At 44.0% G+C, this 27,167-nt stretch overlaps 1 protein-coding gene across 1 annotated transcript; it reads right to left on the bottom strand.

Moving 5' to 3' along the window:
• Nucleotides 1-10,501: 10,501 nt before the first annotated feature.
• On the bottom strand, nucleotides 10,502-26,283 carry LOC147306612 (CD109 antigen-like). Its single transcript, XM_086275331.1, has 32 exons — nucleotides 26,182-26,283; nucleotides 25,895-26,049; nucleotides 25,782-25,810; nucleotides 25,451-25,684; nucleotides 25,227-25,349; nucleotides 25,098-25,137; nucleotides 24,242-24,323; nucleotides 24,060-24,150; nucleotides 23,823-23,946; nucleotides 23,634-23,743; nucleotides 23,366-23,557; nucleotides 23,023-23,124; nucleotides 22,880-22,942; nucleotides 20,796-20,966; nucleotides 20,550-20,702; nucleotides 19,833-19,899; nucleotides 19,661-19,745; nucleotides 16,219-16,336; nucleotides 15,969-16,082; nucleotides 15,554-15,772; nucleotides 15,284-15,425; nucleotides 14,669-14,845; nucleotides 14,439-14,520; nucleotides 14,105-14,336; nucleotides 13,827-13,998; nucleotides 13,524-13,714; nucleotides 13,219-13,368; nucleotides 13,067-13,132; nucleotides 12,488-12,624; nucleotides 11,874-12,030; nucleotides 11,558-11,660; nucleotides 10,502-11,486 (listed from the first exon to the last, which is right to left on the bottom strand). Exons 1-32 carry the CDS (start codon nucleotides 26,259-26,261, stop codon nucleotides 11,299-11,301), a joined length of 4,149 nt encoding a protein of 1,382 aa, XP_086131457.1. The 5' UTR covers nucleotides 26,262-26,283; the 3' UTR covers nucleotides 10,502-11,298.
• Between the last annotated feature and the right edge of the window lie 884 nt (nucleotides 26,284-27,167).

The raw sequence follows: 27,167 nt of genomic DNA, 5'->3' as shown, positions 1-27,167 counted from the left end.
CACTCTGAGACAGGTCCCTCAACTTCGCGTTGAAGAGCTGCGAGCCTCCCCATGATGGTATCAAACTTCAGTTCCAAGGTGTTGTCAGTCTTTTGATTCTGAGACTTCACAACTGCAGTGATCCGTTCTGCGATGTTTTCCAACTGTCGCTCAAGGGTGTCATTTTGAGCAGGCCTTTCTCTGATGTTTCCCCTCATACGCTCAATGGTGTTGTTTTGAGCCTTCACAGCAGCAGTAAGCGTCTCCAAGGTGTTGACCATATTACGTTCGTTGTGAGAGGTCGCACCTCGTCCCCGCGCTTCGAATCCAGCAGGCAGCCATGTGGGGGTTTGAACAGCCGGTTCCGCTCTCTTATTTCTCCGATAAAGCAGGGCTAGGCCAACGCCAATCAGCATGAACCCTGTTATCATGGTTCCGAATAGGTAGATATCTTCAGCGTCCTCAATCGACAGTCCCGCCAGGCACACGGTCCTCCAGTTCTGCCACCCGTCCATCGTGTAACCGGCAGGGAAAGTCCCTCCAGGGCACTCAGGCTCTCCCGAGCCCCGACTTCTCGTTGAGAAAAGGGTGTCAATAGCACTCAGGGACCAGTTGATCAAATCCATAATTCTCTTTTAGGTTTAGAGAACGACAGTTACATGATCTGTGCTTTTAATAAAAAGAGTGATTGTAATTGGTTGGCGTGTGGGCTGAAGCATGTTAAAAAGCCTGCAGATTGCATTTAAGTGAAGAGCACAGTGAGAGTAAATATTATTCTATGAAATTAAGTCATATGTTCTTGGCAAGCCCTGCTGTTTGTCTGCAGCAGGTATTTCAATCTGCTGCTGGAATCTTTACACAATCATGACATCAGCAGCGACGTGTGTCATCGTAACTCTTGTCCGAACTGACAGGGATGGCGGAAATTTTGGACGAGAGGAAATCCTTCGTGCATCTGTTTAAATGCTCAGAGCCTGCACGGTGGATGAGCGAGGATGTTCTTGTGTTATAAGACAGCTAAGGCCCTCTAATCGTTTCATGAGCCCAGCAGAGTCCCAACGGTCACAGAAGGCTGATTATTATTAAAGAATTCATCTTCCTTCAGACGTTAAGACACTGAGGGGAGATTGATTTAAAAAACACTCCTCCTGGTGAGCCTCGGTCTTTGAGAACAAGCAATCGTATGTATCATGAGATCTCACAGGCCAGCGAACATGAATACTTCCCATTTCTTTACTGTTCTGCTGGACTACACTCCAGGGAGTGCTGACTTTCACAGCCATCCAGGGCTCAGATGGCACGGAAACCTGGCAAACGCAGATGCTCACCTGGGCGTTTCCCTCTGTGGTGGGCTCCTGTGAGGCTGAGCACCTCTGTGGGTTTATAAAAGCCAAAGAATGTTTAAAAATCATTTAAACGCCACACTGGCATATGAAAAATAATTAAAGTCTACTCAAGAATGATAATTTGACAGCTTTACAAGGCAATAAAACCGACTTTTATTGCTCACGGCAAATAAAGTCACTGCAACTGAGAACTGACAACCAAACCTGTGCTGATGGAGCTGCTCTTTGCACATTTGTTCTTGTCAGTGTACAGAGAAGCTGGATGTGTTACACACCAGAGAAAACATACGAATCGCCCCCTGCACACACACACACACACACAACTCCACCCCCATCAGCTGTATAACAACACACCAGAATGTGAGTCCTGTGGTTTGAAGTGGAAAAATGGCTCTAAATCAGAGAACCGCCAGTCACAGGCGAGCTACAGCTGACTTCCAACAATCACTGCTAGGATTCATGTGCAGGCACATGTATGCATGCACACCTCTCAGGCAGAGCCTTCTAGTTCATACTCGCATCAGTGATAGAGAGCAGCCCGAGGAATAGTGGAGGGGAGAGAGAGGCTATACAATTAAGCAATTACAAACTTTGGGGTCCCGCATTTTCCATGACTTAATCTCAGCAGCTTCTGTGTTCACTATGGAGGCTCCGCAGCGTCTCCTGGAAAGAGGCCCGAGAGAGGGAGATGGTGGTTTCTGACATAGATGGATGCGCATCCCACTTCCCCGGGGTTTGGTGGTTCAGGCATCCATCATACATCTCTAGACAACATAAATTCTCCTGCTTCAGTGAGGATAAACGATGCTCAGACTTTTTTCATTATCTCCAGCCTCACGTTCCTCTCCCATACATCCTCACCTTTTTCATTCGCTCTTCTCCTTTGAGCTTTCTCACTTTCCATCACTTCATCTGTAATTTACCGTCTCCTTCACAGTTACCTTCTGCACATTCTTTGTTTTTTACAAAGTTATCTGGATGAAAGGGGCTGGGCTTTAGGTTTGTGCAAGCTGAAATACAGCCCGTCTGTGCAGGGTTATGTAAGACTTTGCATGACTGCGTTTCACAGCTCCCACCTGGTCTCCACAGGCTGCAGCCTGCATGGCATTGAGCTTAGCCCAACTATATTTCACGGGAGGCTATGTAAAGGAGGAGGAAGATAATGTGCCGTGCCTCTTACCTCTGCTCGATGTTTTTTGCACATGTCGGCTCCCCGAGCTCAAACGGAGCGACTGTAAAATCTATTTAGGTCAGACCTATTACATTTCAAGCCTTGTTCTTTGTCTCGGCAATTTAAGGGGCTCCGAGCACCCCGACTCCATTTGTCTCCATCCAGTAGATGTTTCTATATTTTGCATGAAAAATTGTTTAAAGGACACAAGCAGGACAGTGGTACAACACAGAAATGAAAAGGTTTTAAGCATTAAAGGTTGGCTCAGTATGCACAACTAGCTTAAAGAATCTTAGCGTAAATTAGATGCTTCAGCAACAGGTAAGAGCACAGTTCTTACATGCAGATTTTTCATTTTTGACTGCTTGGACGGAAATGACATCGTTAACATAACACAGCCTAGTTATATTTGTTCTATGACAAATTATTCACTTTTACGGCTGAGCTCATAATCACAAGAAATCATCACTTGCTGCAATTTGTCACGGTGCTAGCATCCCATTTTGGATACCTTGTGCCGAAGCAGTCGACTGTAATGATTCCATCGCGCTTATTCCAAAAGAAATATCCTCCGAGTGTGCTTTCATGCGCACAAGTCAAGCGTGCATGCACAACACGAGTGTTTCCAGCTACGTAGGCATCTATAGAAACGCAGTTCTGGAGAAGAGCCACGGCAGCGGACGGCTTCATGTGGACTTCAGATGTTTGAAAAAGTAAAATTCCACAACACCAGCCAGCAATGCAGCAGTTTGACATGTAGGGTACGCTATGGGCAGATCACAAGGATTCAGTAGGGACTTCTGACATCTGAAGTGAAGACTTCAGCAGACAGGCCACTTCAGATGTGGAGGATGCGGGCACGTAGAGGTCAGAGTCTTATCGTAAACTTGGGACCATCCATCCTGGAAATACAGAGATTTAAGTGCAGGCTGTACCTGTCAACACAACCCAGGAGCTTCAGACTGAGAGTCTGGGCACTGCACTAACACGGCTAACAAGCGTGCATGCAGCCACAGTGGCAATTGTGGCTTTAAGACGTCTATCACGGTGCCTATTGTGTTACTTTTAATTGCTGATGGTGGAAAAAGAGTCTGGGAAACACTACATTTGAACCTATCTGTTGTTTATCGTCTTATAAACTGACAATTTTCTGTATTTTCCCCACTGCTCCAAACTTTATTTCCTCCCGTGTCATTAGATCAATATCATAAATGTCATGCAATGCACATTTTCAGCATCCAAGAATAAATGAGCTCCACACAAAGCTCCTGTAATGCAGACAGCAGCTAATGCAGGGCTGATTTTCAATCACACAGCTGAAAATGCGAGAGTCTGTTGAATGTGGGGAAGAATAAAACCAGCATCGTAAAAGTGCACTGAATGCACTCAAACGGGTCAGCAAAATGTGTACTGGGAACATGTTTTCTATTAATTGAAGACAAACTGCTTGCAGACACACTGGTGTGGCCCTTTAAAGGCAGCTGAATAGTATTTTTACATGACAGGAACTTTTATATATTGTGACATTTATATAGCACACGTCACATAAATCCTGTTATTTGGAATGTGTGCTTCAAACCTGAGTGCAGGAATACTCCGAAACAGGAATTCGAGGATTCTAATTTTGGTGTGCCGGCCCCCAGCCTGGTGTCCTTCCAGCTGCTCCCATATGTTGTCCTGACAGACATTCCTGGGCTGTCTGTCACAGCCGGAGCTCAGCTCGTCTCCAAGCAGCACAACGAGACAAAGGAGGAATTAAAAATGAGTTTGGGTGTGATCTTTACCTCTAAGGTGTTTGATGTGTCAGCAGCGTCCACGTGGGTGGAGTTTTCCTTTACTCATTCATTCGTACATGTACACACACATGCTGTCTGCGGCTAAAGGAATAAATATTACGTTTCAAAGCAGAAGAACAGAGTAATTATTTGTTTAGTGATTCCTATATGACTCTTTACTGCTCAGCTGCTCCAGGCTGAATATCACAGATAGTCAGTGAGATTCAAAAACAGCACCCCAGACAGCAGTTATCAAGCAGAGACTGACTGAATCAGCTTGTATTACCAGTAGAACAATAAGAAAAACATTTTCCTCAATTTAGCCGTAGGAAGCAGCAAATTCTGCACCCGAGATCAGAATCTGTGTTTTATCTCCAATAAATACATTTTAATGGGACGTAAGAGCCGAGATGAGCGAGGACTGTCATTACATGCTCCATTAGGGTTGTAAAGAGAAAAATATGGACGCGCACTTTAGATCATAACGCCGGCGGTTGTCACATAATCTCCTTTTCTCCTTTCCTGCTGTTTTCCTGGACCGCCACATGGCTAAAGTTGCGGTGCGGCCTCAGCAATGAGGTCTCAGGCCAGGCTGTAAAATTTATGAACCCCTGACTCTGAATGTGGACATCGGCGATTCCAGCCTGAAGATAATGTTGGAGCTCCGTTCATTTCAGGCAAGCAGACTCGCAAAGATTACACCTGAGATGTGTCTGGACTTCATGCCCTTTATGACCTGCTGACAAAGTGTCTGAGTGCCACTGCCTAATAACATCTACACCCAAGTCTGTCCACGCTCATTAATCGCAGTGGAGTGATAACATTTTACACTTTAAAGAGTCCGTTTTGCTTATCGTGTCTGTGTCAGCTCAGGAGGCCTCCCCGTAACGCTGTGACTGACTGTTATGTGGGGGCACGGCGCTCGGGGTCTGACTTTTATACCGTCTGCCCTGCAGGAAAAGTCTTTAAACTGACAGGAAATATTTAGACAGCGAGATCAGCTCTGGTGAAATCACAGCCCCAGTGAGACCAGACAGAGCTGTGGACACTGCACAGTAATTTGTGGACTGCTACATTATGAAATCATAAGAATGTTTTCCTTGGTACTGACCAGCCAAGTCTGCAGCAGAGCTTACACATAGTAGGCAGAGTTTAACATTTTCTGTTAGCCTTTCTGACACAAAAAGACAACAGAGAGATCTTAAGGGGGGATTTTTGGGCTTTCTTTCGTGTAAGAATCAGTTGCACAACCACAAAATATAAAGTTTCCAAAGTTTTGAGGCAGTTTGGGAATATGCAAATGGGAGTTGACTGATGTCTCCCAAAGTTGCATTTCTGCTTTGCTGTACTTGTAGAGGTGGGATGATGTTCTCTCTAACGGTGCATAGAGTTCGGTCACAGTGTGCAGTGATGCCAACACCAACAGATCCCTACTGATAGGCACCAACATATAAAAAAAGATGGTAAAACACTTTTACTCTCTCAAAGCAACCACTGGGGGCACCAAAGTGACTGAAAGTGGCCAAACCCCCAATAATTGTTGTTACATTGTACTTACATATTCCTTTTCTTTAATGACCACTTAAACACTTTAGACTAAAAGTCACATTTTAACCATTTTATTCTCTACACAAAGCAGTTTATCAAACATCTGCAGCCAGTTTAGAATCATCAAGTAACCTAACATGCATCGACTCGTCAACCCAGCAAGCTGAACTGGTGCTCATTACAGGTGAACATTTTAATGTGGGAATCTATGGGAAATTATACTTGGAGCTAACTTTAGGTAGACCCTCAAGAAACTCCAGTTTTTGACTTTTAAAAATATTGTCCAGGCCATGTATTAATAATATGGAAACCCTTAGAGGTAATATTATAAAAACTGTGGGGTAGCTGCTGCGGTTTATCAATCACAAGTATCTTTGGGCTGAAGCACCTTTCCATATGTTTTAAGCCGTAAACAGCTTTGAGTTTCAGCTCTTTCTTGCTTATTGGGCTTAGTGCATCACTCTGATAGCAGATTTTTGTGGGCACAAAACAAAACAAGAAGATGGCAGACTCCAAAAACAGGGCTAAAAGTGCATCGTGGACTATTATGGACAAAGGAACAAGTCTGACACATGTTTTGTCACCTTTGCACCTTCCTGCAGGCGAAAGTACAGCAATACCTCTGAAATCTGCTTAAACAAGTATATATGTATAAATTTCTCTCACAGCACATCCTCGCTACAGTAAATTAAAAGTAGAAATATGTCAGATAAAGACATTAGTCCCTTTCCATCCTTCAGTGAGGCTGACTTTAATCAGTGATTTATAACTGAGAGAAAATGTGAGGTTGCATCACTCAAAGTGCAGTTAATGAGGCGCTGTCAGACGACGAAACACAGAAGCTCGTATCAGACTCTGTACACTCCATCTCAACTCTGACTGGAGTATTTCCAGCAGCATTTCCAGCCTTCATTATCATCGTGTCATATGTGAGTAAAAAAGTGGGGGTTTTCTCAGCTCGTGCCGTTAGTCGGTCCCGTGATCCCTGCTTCTGCAGGAACATGCGCATGTGTGTACGTGTGTTTAGCTGAGGGATGCACGGCCGGTGTGCATGTGTGTGTCCTCGGTATGAAGTAATCACAGCAGTTTATCGCGCAGATTCAGACGGCTCAGTCAGACAGTGTTTGGTTCCTCGTCAGACTGCAGGAACTCCCGCTCTTTCTGTGGGTTAGACACATAAATAACCCGTGTCAGTTAGATATGTCTGTGCAAACACAGTGCTGCTTTCTAGGGGCTTTTACATACATTTGTACTATACACATACTGCTTTGACTTTACTTCTGTCCGGCTCTCCTTCATGTCCACAGAGAATACAAAGGCTCTAGCCCACGCACATACAGGAGCCGAGGTGGAAACCTGAATCCATCTGCTTCTGATTACTCTAATTGGGCAGAGAGTTTGAGGAAATGTGCGACAGTTGAATACAGGGTAGCTAAACCGACCCTGGTGAAAACTGAGTTGAAAACCGAGAGCCTGAGGTCACACCAGCATCTGCAGTTTGGGTTTGCTTCACTTGCATGTGTGCATGACTGGTTAAGTTATGTCTGGCTTTTAATTTGAATCATTTGCCTCTTTAGCTCACACGCAAAGAGTTAACAGAAGTCCGGAGATGAGTCAAGAAGTCATTGTGAGCCAGACTGAATCAATAAATCATAATCCAGAAGCTAGTCTTGTTGAAGCGTTTCCCGGTGATGCTCTTTCACCACAATAAGAAAAAAATACTACTTTTGTAGCATAATTTGATATTAAAAGGTCTGGAACCAGCTGAAGAGGTTATTCTCTCACAGTCAGAGTAAAGAAATGTAAATCAGTGGTTCCAAAATCGACCCACTTTCTTCACACCTTAGTCACAGTTTCAGCATCATTCATCATCATTTTCACCTTTCCTGATCCCGTCTGCTTAAGCATCCCATCACTTCGGCCTCTCAGTCCAGCCAACACTCAACACTCCTACCTTTCATTCCTCTGGATGTCCAGAGACACTAAAAGTCTGCTTATTCACGAGGCAGCAGTCATTAACTCTGTCTCCTTTTTCCTGGTGCGAGTAACGCAGCTCTGGCTTTAATCTGCCTGCTCTGTCTGTTGTTTCTCACTGCTTATATTTTCTATCTCCACTTTCTCTTCACCCCAACCAGACCAGACAGATGGTTTCCTTCCCTGTTTGGTTCTGCTGGACGTTTCTCTCTTTCAGGAATGTTTTTCTCCCCACTGTCATCAAATGAGCAGCTCACTGAGAATTGTTTCTGTGTCTTATTAAAGATACATAAAAAGAATGGAACTGATTATCTTTTGTCATTGTGCACATATTTTAAACATTTTTTTTTATCTTTCTACCCTCCGGTCAGTTGCTTCAAGATTTGTTTTTATTAAGAATTTTTATTAGACTTGCAGAATGCCCAGACATGTATCCACAGCCCCAGATTTGGGCAATAGCTTGTGGCTTCACTGGGCTTGTGGCAGCTCGTATTTGTACAAATAAGAGTGAATTGCAGACACAAACATCAACAGACAATGATTCACATGAGCGAGTAGCCAAACATAATCTTTGGTGGTGACAAAGTATGAACCAGACTCCTCTGATGTCTGATATAATCTTTACCTGGATCATATCATGCTGGTATGCTCAGATTAGGCCACGGGCAGGCTGACTAAGTGGACCTCTGCTCTGCTGCCCGGGATCCCCCCACCTCTCCTGCACGCTCTTGCATGGATTTGTCTGTCTGAGCCGGATTGTTCGGGGTCGCGTGGGGGTTGTGTAAATATTCACTCGCTACGGGTGGGAAGAAAGCTCCGAGGGATTTTCCATGACCTACTCTGGTGAATGAAGCATTCCTTGCCAAACAAACGCAGAATCCTCCTCTCCGCGCAGACGGGGAATCACTGAGGTAGCATCACCAGGGACACCAAGCTTCCATTCATCTTTGTTGTTGCTTCCACCGCGAATTTAGTCACAACACCCACAGCAGCGATTTTCCATATGATGCCGTTGTTTGTTTGGATGGCAATTGTTTCCTACTGATGTCATCTGGAGCTGGACCACGGGGAGCAATTATCTGCCTGTTTTTGGAAGAAAACTTGTGCCGGATTAAAGCATCAAACTCACCAGATGCGATTCCTAACTGCGCCATCCCAAAGTGAATAACTGCGGTCACAAAAGCAGCGGTTATCGTGTAATTTATCATTATAATATTATAGTATATCATATAACAACCGCTGCTGAGTATACAAAGCAACATGGTTACTGCACTTAAATGTGTGTATCCCTGTCATCTAACTTTTCCACTTTGATGGGAGAGTTTGAAAGATTCATATGCAAAAAATCTGTCGCTGATTGGAGCTACACTCAGCTTCTGTCTAGCAGCAGCTGCATTAGCTCCCATCAGGAGATGGAGCTCATAAATAACCATCTCCTTCACTGAGTTTAACCCATCTGCATCTCCTAGGCGCGTAGTCAGCGTTATACCTCTGTACAGCCACACTGAGGAGAAGGAATCAGCACGAATCTGATTTATGAGTCTGGGGCTCGATGTTGACCTGGGTATGATAAGACCAAAATATGGATTCCAGAAACTTCTGCAAAAGCAGACAGGAGGGATTTCAGGGGGAAAGGTGTGCTTTTTAATCTTCTGCTTCTGCTCACAACCAGGTGTGGGGAAATTCTCCTAAAGCTATAAATCCTCTTAGCTCTCTCCCATACCAAGTGCTTCTTTCCTCGCAGCTAATGTAAAACCGAATGCTTTGCTGATCCTAAGCTGTCTGTCAGTTAAGGACATTAGGCACTCGTCAGGCCTGACGCATAGTACGTGCATGACATCATGGGCACCGCATGCGCTCCCGACGCTGTTTTCATAGCATGACCCACGACACAGCAGGGTCGATGCATCAACATTTCATCCTGTAACTTTGTTAAAATGCTCACGGGTGCATTTATTGTAAGCAGAGGAGTTTTATATCTAATATCACCTCTCTGTATCATGAGAACTGCTGACTTTATTGGCAATATTAAATGTTAAAGAAACAAGACAAATGTAGCTTTTATGGCTCCAGCCTGAACTTTGAGACCATCTTTATTATGATACCAAGACTGCCATCTAGTGTTTGACATTCACAACTGCAGCTTTGGAGCTTTTTATGGAACAGCTTTCAGGTTAACGTGATGGTAACTGGTGAGGTTTACGTAAGTTTAGGTTAAACTGCTGAAAGCTCCTGGTGTGCTGCCACACTTCAGTAATTTTGGATTATATGATGACTAAAAACAGCAACATATGTGAGCATTAGGGGGAGGAGCCGGTGGGATAAGCACAAGAGCGTGCAGACACTAAGGATATGTAATGTACTGCACAAAAATGGAACGACAGGAGCTTTACCTTTAGCACGACAGGAGCTATACCTTTAGCACGACAGGAGCTTTACCTTTAGCTTGGGAGTAATTAAGGCAAGGAAAGAATTTATGAGATGTTCTCACAGGCTGCACAGCCAACAGCTGAAGGTCCAGATGTGAGTCAGTTTCCTTTTTGTGGGACATCTAATGTTCTGCTTTCCATGTCTGCTTTTACTTATGAACCGAAAAGCTTCATTGTCCCTGGAGGGAAACCACTTTGCCAATGAGCCTTTCAAAAAACATTTTACATAAAAACCAGACGTGCATTTCCATTAAAATGCAAAAAACAACGATAGCTTATTAAAAGAAAGAACAAGTCACCAAGTGTGAGGTCAAAGGTCATGTTCAGCTTCAGATTTTATGCAATCCAGTAAGTGTTAAAGTGGTGTGAATTATTGCCACTATAAAACAGATGAGCAGAAAGTTTATTAGAGAGTTTATGTGGTGCAAACTTAAACATGCATTTGTTCTGAGATACAGTAACAATTATTTTAATGATTCCATCAGTAACGTCAAACCTGGTTACTTCCCCTTTTTCAGTGTACCTGCAAACTCCGTGAGGTGAGTGCTGCTTCAATCCAGCAGGTTATTCAACTGAATACCAACAGGGATTAAAAACATTAAAGCTACAAGTCAGACATTTGCTGGAAGTCTGCAGAGCTGTACAATAATCCTTTTTAGCATTTATATGACTCTGGGCAGCTCAGTACATCTGCATTTCCTGCCAACAGAGACACAACAGGGCATGTGTGCAAATGAGGGAAAACGTCACCTTAATTTTTCTGTTTGCTACTATCGGCTACAGCGCTCCTTCATTTAATGGTTCATTTTTCTCAACTTATGGAATCATAGCAGCTTTAAAGAAGCTTTAAATGGAAATGCATCTGTTTTAGATAGTATGTGTTAGATAAAAAGAAATTTAACACGTTTCCACTACCAGTCATTTCATATTCACATCTTTACAAAAAAGAAGACACTGTTAACAGCAGAGAGCACTAAACAAAGGAACAGTCCACTGGATAGAACGAGGCCAAAATGAGTTTTGTGTAAAAGACACATATATATCCAGTACATATGAATGTGTGAGTCCAAGTCCATCTAACCGACGAAAACAAGAAAAACAGTGAGTCCGAGAAACAGGCAGCTGAAGCTGTAGGCAGCCATCGACTGAGCGGACATGGTGATGGTGATTCCAGGCCTGCAGAGATCACAGTTTGCACCACAGAAGAAGCAGGAGTCCATGCCGGGCAGACCTCGCGAATTGTACGTGCTCATCGCGTTTCTCGCTGAAATTAAAAATACGATCATTCACATTAAATATTTTTTTAAAAACGACACTATTCACAGTCGTACTCACTTGGCTCATAGTAGTCGTAAACGCGTGCCACAGCGTCGTGCACGCGGGCCACTTTGTAGTTTCTGACGAGGGGAAGGTTGATACAAACCTCTGACTTGTTGAGCTGCAAATGACACCAGAATAATGTCACTACGCACGTGATGTAATCGGATTCCTGCTATTTTATCAACATGCATTTTCATTTAATGTAGGAAACCAGTGCTGGTGAAGCATTGCAGGGCAAATGAAAAGGGGTTAATATCACACCCAAATAATACGCATAGAGCGGGTTTTAAAGCTTCACGCTGATTGCCGTTAGGCTGCTTCAAACACTTACTGAATCCAGGTACAGGATGACTTTCTCGGGTGCCGTCTCCACCTTCCTGATAACAGCTGATTGGACAGCAGCCTCAGGAGAGAGTGTGAACCCGCTGAGCAGGCCTACATCCAATATAACCATACCTGTGTGAGGTATCAGCTGCCTGTCCTTTAATCTGGAGAGGACAAAATTTTCAGAGTGTTTAACATGCATAGTAACCAAATGATGATAAATCTTTTTGTCTGCGTAGGTTCTCAGTCATCCAGCTCATAGTAATGGATGTTTCACCTCAAAACGTCTTCAAGAAACTTGATTTTGTTTTCAAGCTCCTTGGATAAATCATCTTCCTCCATCTCCCCCTGTCCCAGCATCCTCCCCCGTCACACTAACCCTCTGCATGGTCTCCTTCACCACATTCATGAATATTCTGTGAGGTCTTCCATCGTCCACCATCCCTCCTCTGCACGTGTCCAAACCATCTCAGCTGTGCCTTTCTGACTTTAACTCAGAAGAGCAAAATCCGATCTGTCCCTCTGATCTACTCATTTCTAATCCATCCTTTCAGGCTGGGTTAACCAAATAAAAATAAATACAGTACATAGAAACGCACTGTCCATGTGTGAACCGCTCACCTTGTGCATACAGACAACATCATGTGATTGCGGTCGCTGCCATCAGCAGCATCGATGCGTAATGAGAAAGCTTCGTCCGCAGCTTGCTGGTGGTTCTCTGCAAAAGTTTCCCTCTCCAAGTGGTAAAAGACGTTCAGCTGTAGTCATGGAAACAGTTACAAATGTTTGATTATCGATTAAAAGCTGAAGTATACAGTTAAAAGAAAACACACGTCTCATACAAAAACTAACAGCACAACGGAGAGATTAACCTTTCACCTCAGTTCTCCTCTCAGCGATTTTATCTGCAGTGCAGACAGATGCTGTCTGACGTTAATTGCTTGGGATCCATTATGATGCAGCATTTTCATTTATGATGCACAACGTTGTGCTAAGAGAAGCTATCGCGCACAGCTGCTGCTGCAGTTTATGCTGCTCGCGCGCTGGTGGTTAAACCGTCTGTCGAGCTCAACACGATGGAGGAAACATTCCTGATGTGTAAGGGCGAGTTCCAGTTTCTCATCAAATCTGTACCTTACAAATAATTCCTGAAATGGAACCACAGCGGTACACAGAAACAGAGAAGCCGTACAACTGCACCTGAAATGTGGCAAAGCCTCTGCCTTCCATGGATATTTTTAGATGCAGATTGTTTTCAGCAGGAATCTGAGAAACATGAAATGAAAATTGGAGATTAAATAAATTTCAGTTACTGTACATATCAACCATCTAACGCCAGGTAACGGATGCACCTCTTGACTTTGATATGTTCGATAGTTGGTGGCGTTGATTCGAAACAGTGATGAAGATTCTGGAGAAGACACACTGACCATGAGGTTGATGGCATTGGCACCGCTGAACGCTGCGTAGGAAGCCAGAGCCTGGAGAGCTACTACTGTGTCCTGAGGAAGGGAACAGAAGATGCAGCCATCGTGGATAAATATCGACTTTAGGGGCAGAATGTGGGAATATTTGTGAGAATCCATGGCGGAGCTGAAATATGCTGTATATCTGTACACAGGTGAGAATCAGTAAGAGGAAAAGAGGTTTGTCTCACCTGTGTTGTTCCGTAGCCTCCTAGATGGTTTCTCTGTGTGCTTAACCACTTCATTTGTGTAATGCCATCAAAGAGTGAGCCACGGTTGATGTGAGCTAGCAGCACATACGAGGCCATCTCGATCTGTGCTGAGGGCAGCTTCTGGTTACGTGACCTCGGGCCTGCAGACGAACTCCACATCATCACTCCATCTAAGAGAATAACCACAGGCTAACTGACACAGCCACTGTATAAGTCGGTAAGTAAAGGATGGGATGTTGCTGTTTTTATAAAAGCTTCAGATAGAAAAAAAGGCTGAGTCACCGATGTAGTCCGCTCTCTTGCCGAGTTGAGTCAGTGCGGTGAAAGAGACGGGACTGTTGACCAAAGCTAAAGCGTAAGCCGTCAGACACAGGCTGTAGTTACTAATCACTTCACTGGACACTTTGTCCTCCAGGTACTTTCTGGCCAGAGACACACTGGCTTCGTGTATCTCCTTCATACAGAGAAACCAATACAGTATTATTAGCATTCGCAGACATCCTGTCCATTTAAGTATCAGCTTCTAGAAAGCTTAAAAATAGATTTCTGCCCTAACTCACTGTGTAGATTTCATCCTGCATAAGTGCAATCAGGACATAAGCCGTCAGCGCCACCGGGCCCTTATCCAGCCCTCCCTGCATCTCGGTGTGGATCAGTCTGCCCACCTCACTGAACTCTCCTTGGGGGCCCTGGCGTTTTAAGAGCCAAGACACAGCCCTGTCCAGGATGCTCTGGTCTATCTTCACGTAGGGCTGAGCCTGGAGGAAGCAGCGCAGCACAAAGGCCGTCAGCCTGGATCCAGAGAAAGAAGAGAGGAGAGAGAAGAAGGAGCATCAGAAAATTTGCGATTTTAGAGAAAACATTTATGAAAATGGACCACACGGGTGACCTTACCATGTGCTGCCAGAGGTGTCGCTGTTTCCAAAAGCACTGAAGGAACCGTCTTCTCTCTGGTAGGACAACTGTTTCTGATAACCTTACAGCAAAAAAGCAAAAATGCTTGTGACAAACCCCTTAATGGGCTCAGAGAACCTTCAATTTAACACTCAGAAGACGTTCTTATATATTGTGATAACTAGTTCTCCAGGTCAGTGATCTTTATGAGTGACCGAGGTCCATCTAACCTTCCATCATGTAAGCTAGAGCCTTTCTCCTGAGCTCTTGGTCATCCTGGTTTGAAGTGTCCAGGTACTGGATAACATATACACTTGGAGCAAAGTGGATCATGTTCTGTTCCCCACATCCAAGCGGTAGCTGAACCAGTGAACCCAAGTTGTTGATGGACAAAGCCAGGATATCGCCTGCGAGAAGCAGCAGGACAGAGGATGGAAAGATTTAACGCATGAACAACATGTTTGTTTTTGAGCAATTTGAGCTGGAAGGTGAGACCGGAATGGGAACAGAAAGTGTCTCTTTCACCAGACGAGTGTTCAAATAAGGTAACTTTTGAATGGAATATAAAGAGTATTTTTTTTAAATGGGCACCTTGAAAGTCGGGGAAGTGGCTTAAATGACACGTTACAGAAGGATGGAAAAAAAAAACAGCCTCACTGAGCAGGAAGCCGCAGTTCTGCAAGATGAAACGTTTATCCTGCAGCTGACTATCAAGACAAGCTGAACCTGAAATCTATAGCTGAGGAAAATCCCGACGCTTGCTTTTCTGCTATGATACATGCCTAAATGACTCAAAGTAAACAAACTGCATGCACGAACAGTAAGAGGACAAACGGCAGACTTACCAGCCAGTACCACACGGGCCCTCTGACTGCCGGGCACCACATTTGGGGGGAAGGAGAAGGAGAGGGCTGTGGATTTGTTCCGTTTCTCCGGTTCCATCTCCAGGAACAGCGTCTGAGAGAAGTACTGTTCAACTCCCTCGGGCTTCAGGAACAAGCATTTCAGTGTTATGATAGGAATAACTGTGCCGCATAAGTTCAAAAGCACATCTTGTAGCGACATCGTGTTGCAGGCACCGTCCTATGCTCAGACATCTCCCTGCTTTATCATACCTTCACCATCACTCTCCAAACAAGACTGTCTGAGGCCTCTGCAGACACAGCATCCACAGATATCTCCACCTCACCCAGAGCCAAAGGCCTCACAGGGAACAGAGCTGAAGCAGAGCCGTGACTCTCCACGGTGACTTTCTGAGCATTGATAACAGATGCATCTTTTCGGTGTGTCAGAACAAACTCAAAGGACTTGCTCTGTGCTAGCAGCACGATGACCTACATATGCAGAGAAACGTATGACAGCAAAGCGCAATCTTTAAAAACAGGGAAAATATGCCGTGCCAGAAATGATGGAAGTGAGCAATAATTCATGCAACAGGGAGAGACTCGGATCTCTGTCAATAGATGTCAGATTATTTACCAAACTCAGCCTTATTCAGCTACAATGTACCACAAAGTGCGTCCTACATACATCCATCTCCTGCTCCAAATGGTTGATGATCTTCACTTCCAACACAATCTCCTCTCCTCTGATGAGGAGTGATGGGGCGCCCAGAGACAAGGAAAAATCTTTGGAGACAGTCAGCTGTCGATGAAACAACATAAGCGAGAGTTATTAAGAAGGTCGGGGAAGATAACTCCTCAGCATCTCAGTTCGTAAAACTCCTCGTTCGTAAAAGAAGGAAGCACGAATACCAGAAATGTGAAGAGTGTTTTGTTACCTTTTGCAGCACAGGAGTGAAGACCAAGCCCAGGTTCTCCGACATCACCAGTGCTAAAGCTCCCATAGCAGTAATGCCATCTGGAACGAGTATTTTCTCACTTGTCCAAGTCCGATTGCTGAGAGAAAGGAAAAAGCAGCAATATTCAGTGAACTACAGGGAGTGCAGAATTATTAGGCAAGTTGTATTTTTGAGGAATAATTTTATTAATGAACAACAACCATGTTCTCAATGAACCCAAATAAACTCATTAATATCAAAGTTGAATGTTTTTGGAGGTAGTTTTTAGTTTGTTTTTAGTTTTAGCTATTTTAGGGGGATATCTGTGTGTGCAGGTGACTATTACTGTGCATAATTATTAGGCAACTTAACAAAAAACAAATATATACCCATTTCAATTATTTATTTTTACCAGTGAAACCAATATAACATCTCCACATTCACAAACAGAGGTGGGACCAAGTCATTGTTTTGCAAGTCTCAAGTAAGTCTCAAGTCTTTATCCTCAAGTCTCAAGTCAAGTCTCAAGTAATGTCAGGCAAGTCAGAGTCGAGTCTCAAGTCACTGGTGTAAAAGTCCGAGTCAAGTCACAAGTCTGAAACTTTGAATTTCAAGTCCTTTCGAGTCTTTAAAAAAAAAAAACAACGAAAAAATAATGTTGCAGTTATGCTAAATGTAAATATTAGACCATGTAATTTTAAAATCTGTGTTTTTCTCAACACATGACAAAATAGTGAACTTAGAAAATATACACAAATTGTGAAATTGCACCTCTTTAAAATGCAGCTCAATTAAACCTAGCTCCAAGAATAGTTTTCACCGACAGTTCTGAGATAAGCCGCATGCTATTCTTGGATGCGGTTGTAGGACCGGCTTTAAAATCGCATGACAAAAATATCATACACATTAAAAAAACTGTATCACCAACGTAGCCTGGACAACATTTGCTAGTTAGATGAAGTCAGCTATCTCATCGTAGCATATTTATATGCATATTTATAATCATACGGTTCTTGGAGTGAGTGCATACACTCATGAAGTTTAGTAACTTCAGGTCACTGCAACAAGCCCAGGTACAGTTTACCGACGGATGGGTGCAGGACCTTGAAATGCACCGTGTAGAACGAAAGACCATCGTACGTATCATAAGTTTACCAGTCTCACAAATCGTCGTCATAAATACACATTCGTTAACCGTTTATTAATAGGACCTTTGAGCTCAACGGTAATTAATTAGTAGTGGAAATAATTTCTGGTAGCATCACAGAAATGTAGCAGTGACAATAATACTGTATGCTGTAATCGTACTGGACAATTAGTGATACAAAAAACCTGTTTTATCCTGTGAATAAAAGTATATGTTTTTGTCAATGTACCATAATAACAGAAGCGAAACGCAATATTGTGTCAGGACAATTCACTATTTATGCACAATAAATAAAGGAGCATAGCGCGACAATTTCTGTTCAGCGCCAGACTTGCTTGTAACCTATATCACCAGTTATGTTATGAAAATGACGTATTAACTACTAAAAAACACTGACCTTTGTGTAAATGCTTGGAGCAGACTAACCTGTGAGCTGGAGGGTTCTGGGACGTTATATTTGACCTTTGAATGGCTGCAATCCAGGCCACCCGTCGCCTCTTTGTTACTTCGGAAACATGGCTCGAACAATTTCTCTTCAACGAGGTAATCCGATAACAACCGATCTCTTTACCCGTCGGCTTCCCGTGGCTGTCATGCGACCGGCTATTGCAGTTAATAATACAACGGCTTCTTGTGTTTCTTTTTATCGCTGTATAACTGATTTTAATTGAAAGCCTGCGTGCGCTAGTACCGCTTGCCACGAGTTCCCAGAATCCTTTGCGGTTCTACCCGTGAATGACGTCACATTTTCAATCTCTATATAATATGCATGTTAAATTTTGTATTTGGGGTAAAATATCAAGTCTTTTCAAGTAAACCGGTTCAAGTCCAATTCAAGTCCCAAGTCATTGGTGTAAAAGTCCAAGTCAAGTCACAAGTCTTAGAACATTTTTTCAAGTCAAGTCTAAAGTCATAAAATTAATGACTCGAGTCTGACTCGAGTCCAAGTCATGTGACTCGAGTCCACACCTCTGTTCACAAATATACATTTCTGACATTCAAAAACAAAACAAAAATAAATCAGCGACCAATATAGCCACCTTTCTTTGCAAGGACACTCAAAAGCCTGCCATCCATGGATTCTGTCAGTGTTTTGATCTGTTCACCATCAACATTGCGTGCAGCAGCAACCACAGCCTCCCAGACACTGTTCAGAGAGGTGTACTGTTTTCCCTCCTTGTAAATCTCACATTTGATGATGGACCACAGGTTCTCAATGGGGTTCAGATCAGGTGAACAAGGAGGCCATGTCATTAGTTTTTCTTCTTTTATACCCTTTCTTGCCAGCCACGCTGTGGAGTACTTGGACGCGTGTGATGGAGCATTGTCCTGCATGAAAATCATGTTTTTCTTGAAGGATGCAGACTTCTTCCTGTACCACTGCTTGAAGAAGGTGTCTTCCAGAAACTGGCAGTAGGACTGGGAGTTGAGCTTGACTCCATCCTCAACCCGAAAAGGCCCCACAAGCTCATCTTTGATGATACCAGCCCAAACCAGTACTCCACCTCCACCTTGCTGGCGTCTGAGTCGGACCGGAGCTCTCTGCCCTTTACCAATCCAGCCACGGGCCCATCCATCTGGCCCATCAAGACTCACTCTCATTTCATCAGTCCATAAAACCTTAGAAAAACCAGTCTTGAGATATTTCTTGGCCCAGTCTTGACGTTTCAGCTTGTGTGTTTTGTTCAGTGGTGGTCGTCTTTCAGCCTTTCTTACCTTGGCCATGTCTCTGAGTATTGCACACCTTGTGCTTTTGGGCACTCCAGTGATGTTGCAGCTCTGAAATATGGCCAAACTGGTGGCAAGTGGCATCTTGGCAGCTGTACGCTTGACTTTTATCAGTTCATGGGCAGTTATTTTGCGCCTTGGTTTTTCCACACGCTTCTTGCGACCCTGTTGACTATTTTGAATGAAACGCTTGATTGTTCGATGATCATGCTTCAGAAGCTTTGCAATTTTGAGACTGCTGCATCCCTCTGCAAGATATCTCACTATTTTTGACTTTTCTGAGCCTGTCAAGTCCTTCTTTTGACCCATTTTGCCAAAGGAAAGGACGTTGCCTAATAATTATGCTCACCTGATATAGGGTGTTGATGTCATTAGACCACACCCCTTCTCATTACAGAGATGCACATCACCTAATATGCTTAATTGGTAGTAGGCTTTCGAGCCTATACAGCTTGGAGTAAGACAACATGCATGAAGAGGATGATGTGGACAAAATACTCATTTGCCTAATAATTCTGCACTCCCTGTAGTGGATCAGATGAATCACCTTCCCCTCTCAGCCCTTACCTAACGTTAGTGTTCAACCACAGCAAAGCTTCAGCACCATCCATCCAGTGGTGCCAGTCCTTGTGCACCTCTGGGGCATGTCCTTCTGAAAGCCATGAGATTGTATTTATAGCACTGAAGATGCAAAGTCAAGTCAGTATCGTAACTACAAAAAAAAAAACAGCCGTTTTACCATTTTTAGGTCCAGGCTGGTTTTTCCTGTATAATTTCGTATTGGTCAGGATCTGAAGATCACAGTCCTGTGGTGGGACAGGAAGAGGAAAAATGGGTAACAGTGAATCTGTTTGGGCGAGAAAGTTTTTAAATGGATTGTTGTCAGATCACCACATGAGTTAGAAGTCAGGTGTGACGTAAAGTCTAAGCGTCTTTATAGGAATCTGAGGCGATCACAGTTTTTAAATGATCTATTCTACCACACACACACACTCACACCTACACTCTCACACACACTCACACCTACACTCTCTCTCACACACACACTCTCTACAGACTGTCAGAGCTTTGGAGGTGAGAAAAGGTGACACTTGGTTTCCTCTATTGCAGCGATCCTTAAGCCTCAGGTCCTGAATCCAGAGCACTGAGGTTACCAGCTCTTAGAAACAGGAGTCACCTCCTAACAAAGCAGACAGATATGTTATATCTGGACGAGCCGGTTTAGTGATCACTTTTTCAATTTCCGTGCAGTATCTAACTGGGAACAGTGTGCTGGGGGACTGAGGTGACTGGGGTGACTGGGAGAACAATATGAAGGAAATCCTGCGGTATCTAAAACAGGTGACTTTCTGACGAAGGTTCGCAGGAGCTCATGTTTCACAGATGAATTTTAAGCTTTTGTCTGCAGACATAATCAGCATTTATACAGAAGGAAGCATGGTTACTGCGGTCATACCCCTTCCTCTTTAAAGTTCAGATCGGGCTGCAGGGCGTCATCGTGTGTCCCCATTACCGTGACTGCCAGCTGAGACCTGGATTCAAGACCGGTCACAGTCAGCGATACCTGCTCACCTGGCTGGGCGCTTTCACTGCTCCACTTTAATGACACCTGAGGGGAGCACGCACACAGAGTACGGCACAGGATGAAGAGGATTACTGTTGGGAATTCATTAGAGCAATATAATAAAACGAGATCCTGTACATAGCTGTCTCGACTGATGGATATTTGTGCTGCGTCGCTGATGATCTCGCCGTCAGACAGGATGCAGTAAACGGTGACACAGGCCGCAGGGGCCCAGGACAGCGCTGGGGTCACAGAGAAGGACGAGGAGTTTTGGGTCCCAGCAGCTACCACCTGGCCTTTAGAGCTCACCTACAAAATATAGTGGGGCAAAAAAGTATTTAGTCAGCCACCGATTGTGCAAGTTCCCCCACCTAAAATGATGACAGAGGTCAGTAATTTGCACCAGAGGTACACTTCAACTGTGAGAGACAGAATGTGAAAAAAAAAATCCATGAATCCACATGGTAGGATTTGTAAAGAATTTATTCGTAAATCAGGCTGGAAAATAAGTATTTGGTCAATAACAAAAATACAACTCAATACTTTGTAACATAACCTTTGTTGGCAATAACAGAGGTCAAACGTTTACTATAGGTCTTTACCAGGTTTGCACACACAGTAGCTGGTATTTTGGCCCATTCCTCCCTGCAGATCTTCTCGAGAGCAGTGATGTTTTGGGGCTGTCGCCGAGCAACACGGACTTTCAACTCCCGCCACAGATTTTCTATGGGGTTGAGGTCTGGAGACTGGCTAGGCCACTCCAGGACTTTCAAATGCTTCTTACGGAGCCACTCCTTTGTTGCCCGGGCGGTGTGTTTTGGATCATTGTCATGTTGGAAGACCCAGCCTCGTTTCATCTTCAAAGTTCTCACTGATGGAAGGAGGTTTTGGCTCAAAATCTCACGATACATGGCCCCATTCATTCTGTCCTTAACACGGATCAGTCGTCCTGTCCCCTTGGCAGAAAAACAGCCCCATAGCATGATGTTTCCACCCCCATGCTTCACAGTAGGTATGGTGTTCTTGGGATGCAACTCAGTATTCTTCTTCCTCCAAACACGACGAGTTGAGTTTATACCGAAAAGTTCTACTTTGGTTTCATCTGACCACATGACATTCTCCCAATCCTCTGCTGTATCATCCATGTGCTCTCTGGCAAACTTCAGACGGGCCTGGACATGCACTGGCTTCAGCAGCGGAACACGTCTGGCACTGCGGGATTTGATTCCCTGCCGTTGTAGTGTGTTACTGATGGTGACCTTTGTTACTTTGGTCCCAGCTCTCTGCAGGTCATTCACCAGGTCCCCCCGTGTGGTTCTGGGATCTTTGCTCACCGTTCTCATGATCATTTTGACCCCACGGGATGAGATCTTGCGTGGAGCCCCAGATCGAGGGAGATTATCAGTGGTCTTGTATGTCTTCCATTTTCTGATGATTGCTCCCACAGTTGATTTTTTCACACCAAGCTGCTTGCCTATTGTAGATTCACTCTTCCCAGTCTGGTGCAGGTCTACAATACTTTTCCTGGTGTCCTTCGAAAGCTCTTTGGTCTTGGCCATGGCGGAGTTTGGAGTCTGACTGTTTGAGGCTGTGGACAGGTGTCTTTTATACAGATGATGAGTTCAAACAGGTGCCATTCATACAGGTAACGAGTGGGGGACAGAAAAGCTTCTTACAGAAGACGTTACAGGTCTGTGAGAGCCAGAGATTTTCCTTGTTTGAGGTGACCAAATACTTATTTTCCACCCTAATTTACGAATAAATTCTTTACAAATCCTACCATGTGAATTCATGGATTTTTTTTTCACATTCTGTCTCTCACAGTTGAAGTGTACCTCTGGTGCAAATTACTGACCTCTGTCATCATTTTAAGTGGGGGAACTTGCACAATCGGTGGCTGACTAAATACTTTTTTGCCCCACTGTACATACATTACTAAATCATTGTTGGGTTGAAGAAGTGTCACGGACAGGTGCACAACTTCCGGTAACAGTGTTTAAACACACACATAGTACTCTGCATTAATGAGTAATTGTGTGTAACACAACAAAGCCACAGAAATGATTTACAGTTAGAAGCTTAGACACTTATGTGCTGGCCACTGTAAGATTTTCTTGCAATTCATAAGATTAATTTTACTTTACAATATGTTGCATTTTGTCCTTAATGCAGAAAAGATGCAGAAAATCAAATGCACACACTGTGTATTTAACCAAACATACCACAAAGTGAAGCTTGGTCAGGTTAAAGGTGCTCTCTACATTTATCTGCAGAGGCAAGCCAATCTGGAAATTAAATAAATATAGTTACATTTTGGATACATGCAGCTGTGATATATTAAAAATATTAACTTTGTATATAATACCTGTGCAGATGTGTTGCCGGGGGCGATCTGAACATACGAGTCGCTCGGAGAGGAGAAGTTGTTGGAAATCTTCAGAGTCTCCTCACTGAACTGAAATCTCGCCTAAAAATCAGTATTTATAGCAGTAAGATAAAGAAAATGTGCACTTATGAACTGATGTTCTCCATCTTTCTTTGTTCTTCTGAAAACATAACACATCAGAGGTCGTGTTTTTAATTTCAGTCATTTCTCTTAAATTTAATGTCATCTTTTACGCTACTGAAACTCTTACAAGCAACAAAAGTACAGAACTGTGATTGTTCTGCAAGTCCACCTTTGCGTGTTGGAGAATTACATTACTGACCTGAATAAAGAGCGTCACAACTTGAGCCTGTAATTTAAACCTGATGCGGACGTCCCCGTCCTCAGACACAGGAAGTATCAGAGCTGTGGGTTCTGCGTTTTTCACAGACGTTATCTGATTGATTTGAACCACAGCAGAGTGCTTTAGATCCACTGAGCTGAGCGGCTTCCTGTCGTATCTTGAGATCCTGAGCTGTGAAACAGAGGAGGCACTAATACTGTGTCCAAAAGGCTCTGACATGTGAGTTATGATAATAATAATAACTCACGTTTGTAGAGAAGTGTAACGACGGCTTTAGCGTGGGTGGAAAATCGTGGAATGTGAGCTGGAATACATTCTGCATCAGGTGGACTTTCACGGTTTTGTTCACTTTAAACCCTTAACAAAGAACATTATGTTGTTTGGTGAAGTTAAAGTTATACTTGCAGCAACGCTGGTTTATTAAAATGCGTCATACCTGTGGTGCTGTCGTTAACAGAGACAGTAACGTGCACAGTGGGACGACCGTCACTGCTAACTGATGAAGTATGCAGAGCCTGGAGTTGATCATTGCTGAAGAAAAACTGTGTTGATCCGTAGAACTGAAAGCGAAGGTTAAAAATGACAGATAGTGTCTCTTATAGTTTCTATTGCTGTTTCAGTTTATGATTAAAGATATGAAAAACTGAAGAAAAGGGGACATGGAGAGCTTCACCTCTTTAGTTTGCATAGCAGAGGTCGTGTTGCTCATAGCAGACTCCAGAGAAACAACTAATGTTCCACCTAAGGGTCGTCCACCAGGGTACCTAAATGGAAAAACACACTAATGCTGCTTCACTTGCTTCACTTATATGTATGAAAATATGTTATTGGCTGAAATGATCCAGATGAGCTCACAGTGCTCTCACTGATCCTGAGACGTCATCTCCAGCAAGGATGTGTGACGGCGTCTTGATCAGAACGTCAAAGTGTGGGCGCTCTGTGAGACAGGATGGTCATTTTGGTAGATCTCAGTTTAATCCTAGTTTCGATACCAAGAACAAAGCACTGCAGAAGTGGACGCTGGGAAAATTACAAGCTGACCTGAGACTCAACAAGAAGATTAGAAGATCCGTCAAAACAAAAATGTCAGCGAGTGGCGTGACAGGAAGATCGCCAAAGGGAACAGACGTTGCCATTTGGGAACTGTGACTTTAAGTCATTTAGAAAATGTAGAGCTGAAGTACGTGGCGATTCTACAGCAGGGGTGTCAAATATAAAGCCTGGGGGCCAGAATCGGCCCGTCGAAGACTACAGTTGACCCGACAGGATGGAAAATATGAAAGAGGGAATCAATTTAAGCCCAAAGAATCAGGCTGACAGATTTCCTTCATTTACTACAGCAGCATGTAGTTGAAACTGCATGTCTTTTTTTCCTATATCAAAATATTTCAGGGATCAAATGTGCAGTCAAACTTCTTTACACCGACAGAAAGGGGAGTTTCACTGGTCCGACCCACTTCAGGGGCTGTTTGTGGCTCACAATGCAAAATGAGTTTGACATTCCCGTTTTAGAGGGAAAGTCAAGGCATCGCAAAAGGATTTGGATAAATCCTAGGCATTAAATGTAATAGGAATCCATCCAGCTGTTGTCAGAATGATTCACTCTGAACCACTGATGTTGTTCAGGTCAACCAGTGCCGTCTATCCTCAAACTGACCGATCGAACATAAACCATCACCGTTATTTTGGAATAAATCGATATGCACGTTACCATGAAGCTCCACAACAAACTGCTTCTCGTCAGCCACACCCTGCATGTAAGAAGAGGGAAGCTCGGATGAGAAGATATTCCTTCTTAGTCCATCACAGCGTGCAGAGGGGAAAACAACAACAACCCTACATTCACAGTAGCTGCGATCACCCAGCGTCCAAGAGCAGCCGTCTGGGACAAAGGGAATTCTCGCAACACGATTCCCAGATTGGGCGTGGACTCCCACCTGTCAACGATATTCCCACTGGGATCCTGCATGTAAGAAAGGAATATCAGTCAAGGTCCCAGTGACCAATGAAAAAAGAACAGAGTTCCTGTGGCTTTGTTCTTTCACACAGACAATAGAGACGCACCCGTACAGAGAGATCCACTCTGTCCTTGTATGGATGGTTATCCAGCTGAACACACACGGCTCTGACTTTGACTGCGTCCCCTGGATGGTAGCGGGATCTGTCAGTTTGGATAAAGGTGGACACATTCCTGGGACTGAAGGTTAGGGTGGTGGTGTTGGTGAAAATGACAGTGTTTCCTTTGTAGCCCCGCACCGTCAGGTTTAAGAGGGAATTCTGGGTTAAGGAGTCAGGAATCTGGAGCGATGACATAAGTGTTAACACTGTGATCCCAGTCAGAAAGACTTTTTTTCCCCCCTCTACTGCCGTGAGAAGAAATAAAAACTATACTTACAGGAGGAAGCGTGAGGACACTCGTCAAACCTTTAAAACAGAATGACCTTTTAACCCTCCCGAAAGTTAAAAGAAACTAATTCAAGCTTGAATCGGCTTGTGACTGCACATCACCTTCTTGGAAGTCTTCGGTCAGTGATACTTTGGTGCTTCCACGTCCCAATTCAGCTGTCACCGTGCCCGGGAAGTCTCCGAACACGGTGACGGCCAGAGGAGTCGGCGTGCCAGCGTGCACCACCTCTGGACCTGAGACCAGATACAACGTAGCACTGGCACAGAGGAAAGAAAGTTGCGTTACTGACGAACGGAGGTGGTTGTGCGCCATCAATTCATTCACGAATGCAGGCGTTCTCGTTCAGGAAACAAATGCGACTCCCTTCATACCAAATTCCACCACTTACCTGGATGAATTCTGCGTCCGACCAGAAACGGCAAAACTCACAACTTTGAAACAAACAGCTAGGGTCCAGATCGCGTTCATGTTCACAGTCACGCTTCGAATGTTTGCTTCTGACCCCAAACTGACAGCAAACGCGTCACTTTACCTGTACCTGAGTGACCAAGCTCCTCCTCCTGTCCTCCTGCCAGGGCCCCAGGGGGCTCCTCTCACACGCATAGGAAGATTAGGAAGCATATCACACGCAGCACACAAAGCATAGCAGGAGGGTGTGCACACACTCGACACCTTTGCCTGGGGAGAGACCAGCATCATTTGTCCGTGGAGACAATTCCAATCCACTTCCAAAGCCCGGAGAGACACACCGAGGTGTTATTGTATCCATAACTAGGAGAGATCATCTTAAATGTCACAAGGAACAGAAAACTGCATGTGTATTAGACACAAAACGACCATATTATTTGAAAACGGAGACCACCAATCAAATCTCTGTTGTTTTAGGAAATATTTTGCTACATTACAGGACTCTGTGGCCTACTAATTGAATACAAAGCCATATTAGCACAATTCAGCTATGTAATAAACAGGCTTGACATTTTAATTATCTCGTGACAACAAAGGACGACAGGCTGGCAGTGGGTGTTGCGTCTCTGGAGGAAGTGATGAGACTGATCCGACAGTTGTCTGAAACCCTCCCTCTCCGCTGATCTCAGGCGCTTTCAAACATTGAGTTTTGTCTTTATAATTGCTTGTTTAGAAGTTTATAGACATAAATACAGGTTGGACAAAGAAAACGAGGTAAAAATAGCATCGCGGTGATTATGAGTTGACATGATGGGTGCAACACTGACCGTGCTGTAGCCACTAAGTGGCAATTCAAATTTTTTTACTGAGGAATAGCAGCATGATGCAGGCAAACAGAAGCATGCATAACCTTATATTCACCAGCAGGTGGCAGTAAAGCCAAGGTTAAGCCAATTTCAAACATGA

Source organism: Aulonocara sp. 'chitande type north' Nkhata Bay, linkage group LG19 (assembly GCF_057382095.1).
Source record: "Aulonocara sp. 'chitande type north' Nkhata Bay isolate Kocher_YH1m ecotype deep benthic linkage group LG19, A_spYH_male_GT1.1, whole genome shotgun sequence".
Taxonomy (NCBI): domain Eukaryota; kingdom Metazoa; phylum Chordata; class Actinopteri; order Cichliformes; family Cichlidae; genus Aulonocara; species Aulonocara sp. 'chitande type north' Nkhata Bay.
This window is presented reverse-complemented; position numbering and strand designations above follow the sequence as displayed.